The 10,166-nt window shown below is 62.3% G+C and overlaps 1 protein-coding gene across 1 annotated transcript; it reads left to right on the plus strand.

Annotated features, from left to right (window-relative positions):
* Nucleotides 1–711: 711 nt before the first annotated feature.
* On the plus strand, nucleotides 712–10,160 carry TOLLIP (toll interacting protein). The gene is made up of 6 exons (XM_005859217.2): nucleotides 712–1,176; nucleotides 3,725–3,874; nucleotides 4,827–5,009; nucleotides 5,591–5,743; nucleotides 7,196–7,286; nucleotides 8,411–10,160. Exons 1-6 carry the CDS (start codon nucleotides 1,102–1,104, stop codon nucleotides 8,623–8,625), a joined length of 867 nt encoding a protein of 288 aa, XP_005859279.1. The 5' UTR covers nucleotides 712–1,101; the 3' UTR covers nucleotides 8,626–10,160.
* The last annotated feature ends 6 nt before the right edge of the window (nucleotides 10,161–10,166 follow it).

The following is a 10,166-nucleotide window of genomic DNA, read 5'->3' on the forward strand; positions in this document are numbered from 1 at the left end:
AGGACGGGGCGCCCACACCAGGTCCTCTGCCTCCCCCTGCTCTCCTGCCGGCGGGCCTGAGGTCCGCGTGCTGCTGTGCGAGTGCCCCGGGTGCCCTCCCTGGCCTGTGAACCGGCAGGATCGGTAGGTCTGGCCTGGGGCTGCAGGGGGACCTCCGTGGCCGGGCCATGGCATCTGTGGGTTTAAACAGTGTGAGCGGCAGCCAGGGGCAGCCTGCCCTGGGCCCGGGGCTGGGGGAGTCAGTTCTTGGAGGAACCTGACCCTTGAGGGACGAGCAGAAGTTGTCTGATGGGAAGGCCCTGAGCGCCCTGCTGTGCCCAGGGGAGAGCGACAGGCGTGGCCTTCCAGGTGGGAGGGCTGTGGGCGGCAGATGGATGTGGCCCTTGAGTTTTATCTAGGGACTAGAGTCAGTTTTTTACAAAATGTTTTGCCTGGCGCGCACCCTCGGTGGTTTCCCCCTCCAGCCGACCCGTGCCCCGGGGCTAAGCAGCACTTGGACCTTTGCCATTAACAGAGGCGGGTGGGAGGCCCCGCTCCCTGGGCGCAGTGGCTGGGCGCCGGGCGGTGCAGGCGTAGCCAGGCGCTTGGCTTGGCCACAGAGAAGTGAGACACCAGCTGGTGCTGTGAAGGCGGCATTGGGCAGTGCTCCTGTGCTGGGCCCCGGCTGGGCAGCAGGCTTGAGTGTGAACCCGGCCTTGCCCACTCAGGCGGAGGTTCAGCCGGGACCCAGGAAGCCCAGAGCCTGGACTCACTCGGGACTGACCCTGAAGTCCGACCACTGCCTCCTGCTCCCGCAGTAAAGGAGTGGCGCAGGGTCCCTGGGGGGCGGGGGGCAAGCTTGGGGTGACCGAGCCTCCTCCACCCTCGGGAGGTCCTGCCGGCTCTGCCTCCAGAGCAGGTCTGGACGAGATTCCTTCCCTCCTCGGCACCACCCACTCACGTCACACTCGCTCGGCTGGTCCACCTGCTGTCACACCCTGCAGCCAGGTGCCAAGCACGCCCCTGGCTCCTCACCTGTCTCCACATCAGTGGCCCTTGAGGGCCACCGCTCCTGGCCTCCTGCTCTCCCTCCCGTCTGTCTCCACCAGCTCCCTGCGGTCCATGCAGGTTCCCGTGCCGGGGACTCTAGCAGAGCGGGCACAGCCAAACATTTGGCCTGGAAGCGCCTGTCCTGTCGTGAGTGATTTAAGAAGTTGGTGAAGGCTTGGGTGGTGGGCATGAGACAGACCCGGTCTCTGCAGTGAGCTAGGAAGGGTGGGGTGGGAGGGGACGCAGTGGCGTCTAGGTGGCTGGAGGATGGCAGCAGCACCCACACAGGCAGGGGCCAAGGACGCACTAGGACATCAGCAGAGATGGAGGAGGCATGGGAGACGGGGGCAGGACCACGTGTGGGGGAAGGGGGTGACTTGACCAGGGAATCGGAGCGCTGGCCCACGTGGAGTTCGTGGCCCTGGGTGTTGCTAAAGAATTGGAGTTTCCTCCCAGCTTGATTTGGGAAGACGCTGAACTTACAGCAAAATGTTAGTGATCTGTGCGGGGCCGTGGGCGAGTCTCACCTCCACCAGGTTTCTGTTACGTGTTTCTTGGGGCCACAGTGGCCTGTCCTGGGCCTCTCCATCAGCCTCTTCGTCCAGGAAGCCCTGGGGCCGAGTGAGCAGGGCCGCAGGCAGCCTTCCCTTCCCGGTGCGCTGGGGCCTGGCCGCACCTGCTCACCGCAGGCTGCTGTGCAGAGGGTGCAGTCATGACGCCACGCACAGCCACCTGGGTGCCTCCGAGCCTCACATGTCTGTCCTGGTCCACCCGCCGTGTTTGGTCTCAGCACGTCCACTCCCAGCCCCTCCTGTGGTCGTTGGCTGGACAAGGCCATGTCTCCTGGCCAGACTCTGGGCCATGCTGAGCCCTGGCCCTGGGTCACTCCAGTGGCCTGGGAGCAGGGCAGCCTCCTCAGATGCACAGGGGCTCCAGGGGCTCGGCTGCCTCCAGGCGCAGCAGGTGTGCTCCGCAGAGTGGGGCTCCTCCGGGAGCTGCCGGCTCCCCCGAGAGGTCTACAGCTGCGCTGGCGCTGGCGGGAGCTGTGGCTTTGTTTGGCTGTGCCCTCTGTCCCTTTAGGCCTTGGCCTGGCCCAGTTCTCCCTGCCCTGGCGCCAGCTGTGAAGGTCATGTTGACCTAGAGCCGTGAGTAGCTTTGGGTTCAGTGAGGGCACAGGGTGCCTCCTGGGGCCAGGTTGTGGGGGCTCCAGAGCCCTTAGCCTGTGCCCTCGCAGCACGGGGTGCTGTTGGCCCCCCAGCTCAGGTCGCTGGACTTTGTTCTTAAAACTGCTCCTGCGGGTTTTCTTGGGGGTCACATCGCCGTCGAGTTCACAAACGGTACAGCCACGGGAGGTCAGAGGTGGACCCACTGGGGCCGCCTCCCAATGGAATAGAAACCATTTACATTTCATTTTTTAATTCCACAAAAGTTACTCAGCCTATCACTAGCTATTTCAAGGGCTGAAAAAAACACCTGGCAGTTACTTAAAAAGTACTTTCTCTCCGCAAACAAGGGTTTAAAGGTAAGCTCACTAAAAATATTTAAGAAACTTCTTCAGCTGCTTTACTTTTCTGGGGAAGTAACGAGTTTTTAAGTTTTTTATTACATTGCTGTTATATTTGTATAAATTGCTGACATGTGTGTAACTTTTTTTTTAAATATTTTTATTGATTTTTTACAGAGAGGAAGAGAGAGGGATAGAGAGTTAGAAACATCGATGAGAGAGAAACATCGATCAGCTGCCTCCTGCACACCCCAAACTGGGGATGTGCCCGCAACCAAGGTACATGCCCTTTGACCGGAATCGAACCCGGGACCCTTCAGTCCGCAGGCCAATGCTCTATCCACTGAGCCAAACCGGTTAGGGCTGTGTAACTTGCTATATTATGTTAGTAAGTAAGTTACATCAAAACGTGCTGAACAGATAGAGTTAGTTATTCCTAACGCTGCGTTAGAGAGTAAGTGACCTGCTCTTTTGGTGGAGAAAGCGCCTGTAGACAAGGGTCCTTAGCAGACAGCGTGCCTCCATGTTGAAGTGCCAAGGGGGGTGGGCGTTAAGGGAAATACTTTCCCGAGGCCCCTTGAGGGACAGGGACGGGAACGCGAGGTGGCCAGCAGGCCCGCCCTGGGCCGGGTCTGTGCGCTGGCGGCACCTGGGCCGGCTTCTGCGGGAGAGGCTGTTCTGACTGAGCCTCGTGGGCAGCCTGGGGCGGCGGAAGGAGCGGCAGCTTGAATCTCGCTGTTAGAGGGAGAGGGAGTGTTGAGGGCGTCGGTGCAGGAGGTCTTCCCAGTCACCTGGGGTCTGGGTCGGCTCCGACTTGTCTCGGGTGGCGTGGGAGCCAGTGCCTTGTCATTGGCAGGCCTCCCTGGTGGTGGGAGTGGCTCAGTGAGAATGAGTCACAGATAGGTAGACAGAGCTGGTGACCCCGAAAGCGGTCCATGACACGCCTAGCAAGCCCGTTCGAGCCGGTACCTCTTCGGGGGCCGCATCCTGCCCTTCATGGAGCTGGTGTGCCCAGTGCCCGCCGAGTGCCAGGGCTCCCTCCCCAGAGCGGCAGGGGGTCCAGTGGCAGGGTCCCCAGGCTGGATGCCTGAGCCCAGGGCCTCTCCCTGTACAGGTGAAGAACTGAGGCCCAGGGTAGCCCGGGCGCCTGGGTCCTGCCTGGCCCGGCCGCGCTGACTCTTCTCCCCGCAGGTGTACATCGGGGAGCTCCCGCAGGACTTCCTGCGCATCGCGCCCACGCAGCAGCAGCAGCAGGTGCAACTGGACGCGCAGGCGGCCCAGCAGCTGCAGTACGGCGGGGCCCTGGGCACGGTGGACCGCCTCAACATCACCGTGGTGCAGGTGCGTGCCTGGGCCCCGGAGGGGGAGGGTTCTGTGTCAACAAATGGAACTTTTTCTGATTCTAGTTTTTCCTAAAACATGTATTTGATGAAAAAGGACATGCGTGCAAAATATTGCTGACACCCAGGGCTCTGCCCAAAGTACTAGCAACACTTACTAATGAGCGTTTAGCGGCCCCTGCGTAGGCCCAGGTCTCTCCTGGCCTCAAGGTGGTGGGAGGTAGGGCCACTGCTGTGCAGATGAAGGCCAGGCGCAGAGGGCCAGGGAGCGGCTCTGCCGTCCGCACCAGGAGCTGTGGGACTTGGGGAGGAAGGAGGCCGGGCGCAGCACACACACTCAGCCCTCATGCTGAGGGGGTCCCAGCCGCGGTGCACCTCACACACCTCCCCTCCGGTGCCCTCCTGTAACCAGGTCCATTCCCTGCTGGAGCGGAGCGCTGCCTCCTGCGGGCACCAGGGACTACAGGGCTGGCAGCCGGCTGCACCCTCCACCAGCACCAGGCCTCTAAGGGCGGGCCCTGTAGTTAGAAACATTCCGGTTCAATACTTGGCCTTTTGGCAGTGCCGCCCATGGCTTCCCGCTTCCTTTTGACAGACCTCGTCCCCTGGGCTCACAGAGGCCATGCCCTGGTCCTGGGCTGGGGCTGTGATGCGGCCTCAGACCCGGCCAGGCCCTTGGGCCTCTCCCCGGATGCCTTGCGGGCATTTCAGATGGGACATGCCTCCAGGGGAGCTCCCTCCTCCAGCCCCAGCCTCTCCATCACGCTCTGCAGACAGCGGCTTCCGCGGGAACTTGCTTCTCCGCCCTGGCGCCCAGGAGCACGTGCTCCTCAGATCGCGTGGCTGATTCAGACCCGGGGACACGGGGATGATGCGTTGAAGGGCAGGTGACCTGGTGCGCCTGAGCTCTCACTGTAGCGGCTCCTCATTTTTCTGACGTGGCTTTGTTTCAGGCCAAGTTGGCAAAGAATTACGGCATGACCCGCATGGACCCGTACTGCCGGCTGCGCCTGGGCTACGCAGTGTACGAGACGCCCACGGCCCACAACGGCGCCAAGAACCCGCGCTGGAATAAGGTCATCCACTGCACCGTGCCGCCCGGCGTGGACTCCTTCTACCTGGAGATCTTCGACGAGGTGCAGGCGTCGGGCAGGCGGGCATTGTGGTGCTGGTGACCCTGCCCCGGAGTCCCAGCAGCAGTGGGAGGACGTCATCGCCAGTGACGCATGCGAGTGTTGGCACATGCTCTCTCCGGCGCACGCCCTCGAGGCCCTGCCGCGACGAGCAGGCTGGGGGAAGTGGGTGGTCCCCTGGCGGGCGGGAGGGGGTTCTGGGTGGTGCGAGTGGCAGGCCGTCTACCCGGTGTCCCTGGGAGTAGCAGAGGGTGCAGTGGGCTCTTCCTTGCCTGGTCCCATGGTCACTGCCTGGGAGCACCCTGTCTGTCCCTCCTAGGCCAGCCAGGGTGCCAGCAGGTGAGAGCTCAGAGGGTGAGGGTGGGAAGCCAGGCAGGGAGGTGGCCCCTCTGCCCCTGCCCTCCCTCTTCCCCTCCGCTCCCTTGGGAGGGTGTGGTGAGCTCAAGGGCACCTCCTTTCCTGCATTTATGCCCTGGGCTTCCAGGCAGCTGAGGGTGGGGGCAGGGCTTCAGGTGAGGGGGGGGAGCAAGGGCTGTACTTGGCAGGTCTCAGGGCTCTCATGCTGGTTTCCCTGTGTCCCTCAGCGAGCCTTCTCCATGGACGATCGCATCGCCTGGACGCACATCACGCTGTCCGAGGCGCTGCGGCAGGGCGAGGTGGAGGACAAGTGGTACTGCCTGAGTGGGCGGCAGGGCGACGACAAGGAGGGCATGATCAACCTGGTCATGTCCTACTCGGTAAGGGCTGGGCCGGGGCCGGGCTGGCTCCTCCCGCCCCTGGTGGCCCCTGGCAGCTGACCTGCAGCAACGAGCCTTTCTCCCTGAGCAGCTTGGCCACAGCCCGAGCGCAGGTCCTGGCGCGGCCACAGGAGCGGCCGCCCTCTCTGCCCCGCATTCTGCCTGGGAACTGCTGTGTGGTGGCCAAGTCACGGGATCAAGGCCCATCTTTTTTAATTTTTATTTTTTGTTTCTATTTTGTGGCCCATCTTTCGAGGTGTGGCTTCCCTTACGCCGTAAGGCTTATGGCCTGGAGGGCCCCCCTCTGCAGTAGTGGGGTGTCTCAGGGCCGCACGGGGATGAAGTGGGGATGGTGCCGCTGGGCCAGCACCTCGGGGCCTGGCTCCTCCTCAGCACCCGCCACTGGGGTCCTGGGGGCTCGGAGGCCGTGATGGGTCAAGGCAGGGTCAGGGCCTCTGGGTTCCTGCCGTCTCCGTCTCTCCCAGGAGCTGCTCACGTCATGGGAACCTTTGCTGTGGAAGCCCCAGCGGGCGGGGCAGGCGGGAGCAGGTGTGGGGCCCGAGTGGGCGCCTGCAGCTCAGCAGCCCTCACCTGAGTGCCAGCCCCTCCATTGGTGCCGGACGACTTTAGAGCCAGTCCCGCACAGTACACCTTCACTCATAAGGGTTTTCTCCTGCACCTTTTTTATTTCTAATCCTCACCCAAGGCACGCTTAGAGAGGAAGGGAGAGAGAAATATCGATCGGCTGCCTCCTCTCCTGCACACTCCCCGACTGGGAATCGAGCCCGCAACCCGGGCGTGTGCCCTGACTGGGAATCGAACTGTGACCTCCTAGACGCTCAACCCTGAGTCACCCTGGCCAGGCACCCTTATGCATCTTTAACAGGCGCCTTTACAGAAACACCAAACCTCTCTTACACTGACCGAGAGGATTCACATCTTAGAGCAGTGGTTCTCAACCTGTGGGTCGCAACCCCTTTGGCGGTTGAACGACCCTTTCACAGGGGTCGCCTAAGACCATCCTGCATATCAGATATTTACATTACGATTCATAACAGTAGCAACATTACAGTTATGAAGTAGCAACGAAAATAATTTTATGGTTGGGTCATAACAGGAACTGTATTTAAAGAGCCAGAAGGTTGAGAACCACTGTCTTAGAGACTCCCATGAACTGTCCTGGTGCTGACCCGCAGCTCACACTTACATTTGTTCTGGAACCTGGTCGTCTTCGGTGACATCTCAGTTGGCCACGGTCCTGTAGGTCTGGCAACATTTCTACCCGAGCCATTCATTCCCCGATCTTGAGCAGAGGAGCACCGTGGGGTGCTGGGGAGGGCGGGCGGCGGCCCTGAGCTGTCACTCCCAGGACGCGGTGGGTGGGGCTGCAAGTGAAGGGTTCGTGTGTGCTGGGGTCTGCTGTGACCCTGTGGTCGCCTTTGTGTGTTGCAGTCCCTGCCGGCCACCATGATGATGCCGCCTCAGCCCGTGGTCCTGATGCCCACCGTGTACCAGCAGGGCGTCGGCTACGTGCCCATCACGGGTGAGCGCCTCTCGGGGTGGCTCCTGGGGTGGTGTTAGGACAGGGGGGCGGGGACTGGGAGTGCGGCCTAGAGCCTTAGCCTGGTCTTGGAGTGAGGCGTGAGGATCCTTCCAGAAGCGAGGGTCAGATGTTACACTTGGATTTTCTGTGCGTGTATAGGAAACGGAACTTTCTTTTTCCTTAGCTATTGGCATAAACAGGGTGAGTTGCAATTTGCGGAGATGCAGAAATGTAATTTCTAAACATTTCAGCACATGCGTTGCCCTCACAGATCACGCTCTTGTTGGGTGAGGTGAGCCGTGTGCTCTAGCAGCACTGACCCTGTCTGTCTGTGAGGGCTTTACCGTTCATTATAGGTGAGCAATGCAGCTTTTATGTCTTCGAATTTTAAAATCACAACTTGAGCTGTTGGTGAGCTCCCTTGTGGCTGCGACATACCTGGGCTCAGGCAGTGGCAGGCAGTGAGGACGGACCCAGAGAAGGGCAGTGGGCGAGCCCCAGTGTCTGCTGAGGTGCCGGGAGCTGGGTCCAAGCAGAGCGTGGCCGCCCCACTGCGCCGAGGAGGCACGCCAGCGGTCAGCACCTGGGAGAGCGCTGGAGAGGAGGCCGGGGTGCTGGTGGGGGTTGTTGGGTGAGAGCCCACGCCACCCCCGTGTGAGTTCCGCTTCCCTGGTCACATCTGCAAAGGCCCGTTTCCCAGTGAGAGCCAGCCCGGCCCCGGTGAGAGCCTCGCCCGTCCGGGGGCTCCCACACAGTGAGCAGCACCACGTGTGCCTGGAGAGGGCGAGCTGCTTTCTGAGGAGGTGACACGTGTCGTGTCTGTGTGGCTCCATCCTGTGCTCTTTGCGGGGCCCTGAGATGCTGGCTTTAGGGAAGGGTAGTCTCACAGATGGAGACTCTCCTTTGACATCCTTCGGACGTTTTGAAACAACCACATGGGAACAGAAAGGCTGCGCTCCTCTCTCGTGTGCCTGGGGGTCAGGATCACGTTGCCTGGGTGCCCTTGCTGTCGGCGCCTATGAGCCCTGGGGGAGGCCCTCAGAGCGCAGGCTGCTCTCTTGAGCCAGAGGCCGCCTCGGCACTGTCGACCGCCCGCCTCCCTAAACCCCGTCTTGTGCTTGTAGGAATGCCCGCCGTGTGTAGCCCTGGCATGGTGCCCGTGGCCTTGCCCCCGGCGGCTGTGAGCGCCCCGCCCCGCTGTAACGAGGAGGACCTGAGGGCCATCCAGGACATGTTCCCCAACATGGACCGTGAGGTGATCCGCTCTGTGCTGGAGGCCCAGCGAGGGAACAAGGATGCGGCCGTCAACTCCCTGCTGCAGATGGGTGAGGAGTCCTAGACTCCCGCCGCCTGCGCCCTCGCCGCCACGCCGCTCCAGCCCTTTGGACCTGCCACCCGGGGCGCCCGAGCCCTGTCCCAACGAGATCCCTGTGTCCCCTCCTCAATGTCGCGTCGCCAGTCCACCTGTTGGGGATGCAGGTGGGTTTGGGTTCCGGCAGCTGCTCTGGACTGCTAGCGGGGTGGCCGTGGGGGCCTCCCTCCTCGCTCTGGGGGGGTGAGCGGCACGTGGCCGTGGCCGTGTGCACACTCGCCTCTGCTGGGGACGCGCCCCCAGTGCTCCGAGCTGCCCCTCCCTGAGAGGGCCCTTGCGGGAGCAGCCTGCCTCGCCAGGGCCTGGAGGAGGCCGAGGGCCCTTCTGGTTGGTTCCTGGCCCGTAGTCAGGCCACTTACGGGGATAGACCTCCTCACTTAGGTTCGCAGTCCACTGACAGCTGCTTGGGGTTTAGAACTTGCCAACTGAAAACTCCCATCCCTCCCTCCATGGGCTTCGTGGCCTGGCTGTTCCCCGGTGGCCTGGGCCGGTGTGGCTTGGCCAGGCCTCAGCCACGGTGTCAGCCTGACTGTCCAGACCACCAGCCCCCGTCACAGCCCTCGCGGTGGCCAGAGGGGGCTGTCCTAGCTCAGAGGATCCCTGGTCTCCGCCTGCTGTTCGTCAGCTCTGGGGAGTGCCATGCTGAGGGGCGGCTTCTCCTCTCCTTGATCGACTCTCGTACCAGAACCTGAACTTGGGGTAACAAGTAATAGACCTAGTGCTTCGCTAATGGGAGGGAGGGCGCTGGGACCTGCTGGCTCCCACTGACACTCATTTCAGTGAGCATGTGCCGGGTCCGAGGATGCGTGTGGAGGGTGGAGACAGTGCCAAAGTCCCCTGGAGCCCAGGTGCGCATGTGCGAGCTGCACCCTGGCCCGGTGCTGGCCACGGACACAGTGTGGGGACCGGGTGGGTGACGCCTAGTGAAACGAGTTCCTCAGAAATGACGCACTCTAAGTCACCCATGCGTTGAATGTGTGCGTCCTCGGGTGGGAGGGTTGGGTTCGCAGTAAGCTGCAGTCACCATCCTTTCTTCTAGACGTTGCCTGGCCTGGGGCCTCAGCTCTTTCTGATTCAGGGTCGGGACCCGTCCTGGCAGCTGGAGGCTGGTGGCTCGGCAGGAGAAAGCAAGGGCTGTTAGGGCTCCTCCCTCCAACGGGCGGGCTGCACCCGAGACGGCCTCCTTCAGGACTGCGTGTGGTCGGGTGCACTGCTCACGCCTGTCCTGTGAGCCTGAGGGTGTTCCTCGGGGTGGCCAGGGCATGGGGGGCTCAGATCACCCGCTTGGTGAGCGCGGCCTTCTCATGACCTCGTTGTCCGGCCATTGTCACGTTTCAGCAGCTTGGCCTTGTGTCTCGGAGGCCAACTCCTCAGTGTCGAAAGCGTTGGGTAGGCCTGCGGTCCTGGGGTTTGAGTGGTGGCCTGAGTGGGCCTGGCAGCTCCCCCTCCCAGGGAGGCGTGTGGGACCCCTGAGAGCGCTCGGCCCCGGCCCAGGGCAGACGCGAAGG

The sequence above is a fragment of the Myotis brandtii genome, unplaced genomic scaffold, assembly GCF_000412655.1.
Source record: "Myotis brandtii unplaced genomic scaffold, ASM41265v1 scaffold1236, whole genome shotgun sequence".
Taxonomy (NCBI): domain Eukaryota; kingdom Metazoa; phylum Chordata; class Mammalia; order Chiroptera; family Vespertilionidae; genus Myotis; species Myotis brandtii.

What these genes read in the sequence shown, in the direction of transcription:
- TOLLIP (XM_005859217.2), top strand. Translation starts at nt 1,102, where the DNA reads ATGCAGGTTCCCGTGCCGGGGACTCTAGCAGAGCGGGCACAGCCAAAC. An exon ending in CTGGAAGCGCCTGTCCTGTC is followed by an intron (nt 1,177 to 3,724) that starts GTGAGTGATTTA and finishes TTCTCCCCGCAG; the next exon opens with GTGTACATCGGGGAGCTCCC. An exon ending in TCAACATCACCGTGGTGCAG is followed by an intron (nt 3,875 to 4,826) that starts GTGCGTGCCTGG and finishes GCTTTGTTTCAG; the next exon opens with GCCAAGTTGGCAAAGAATTA.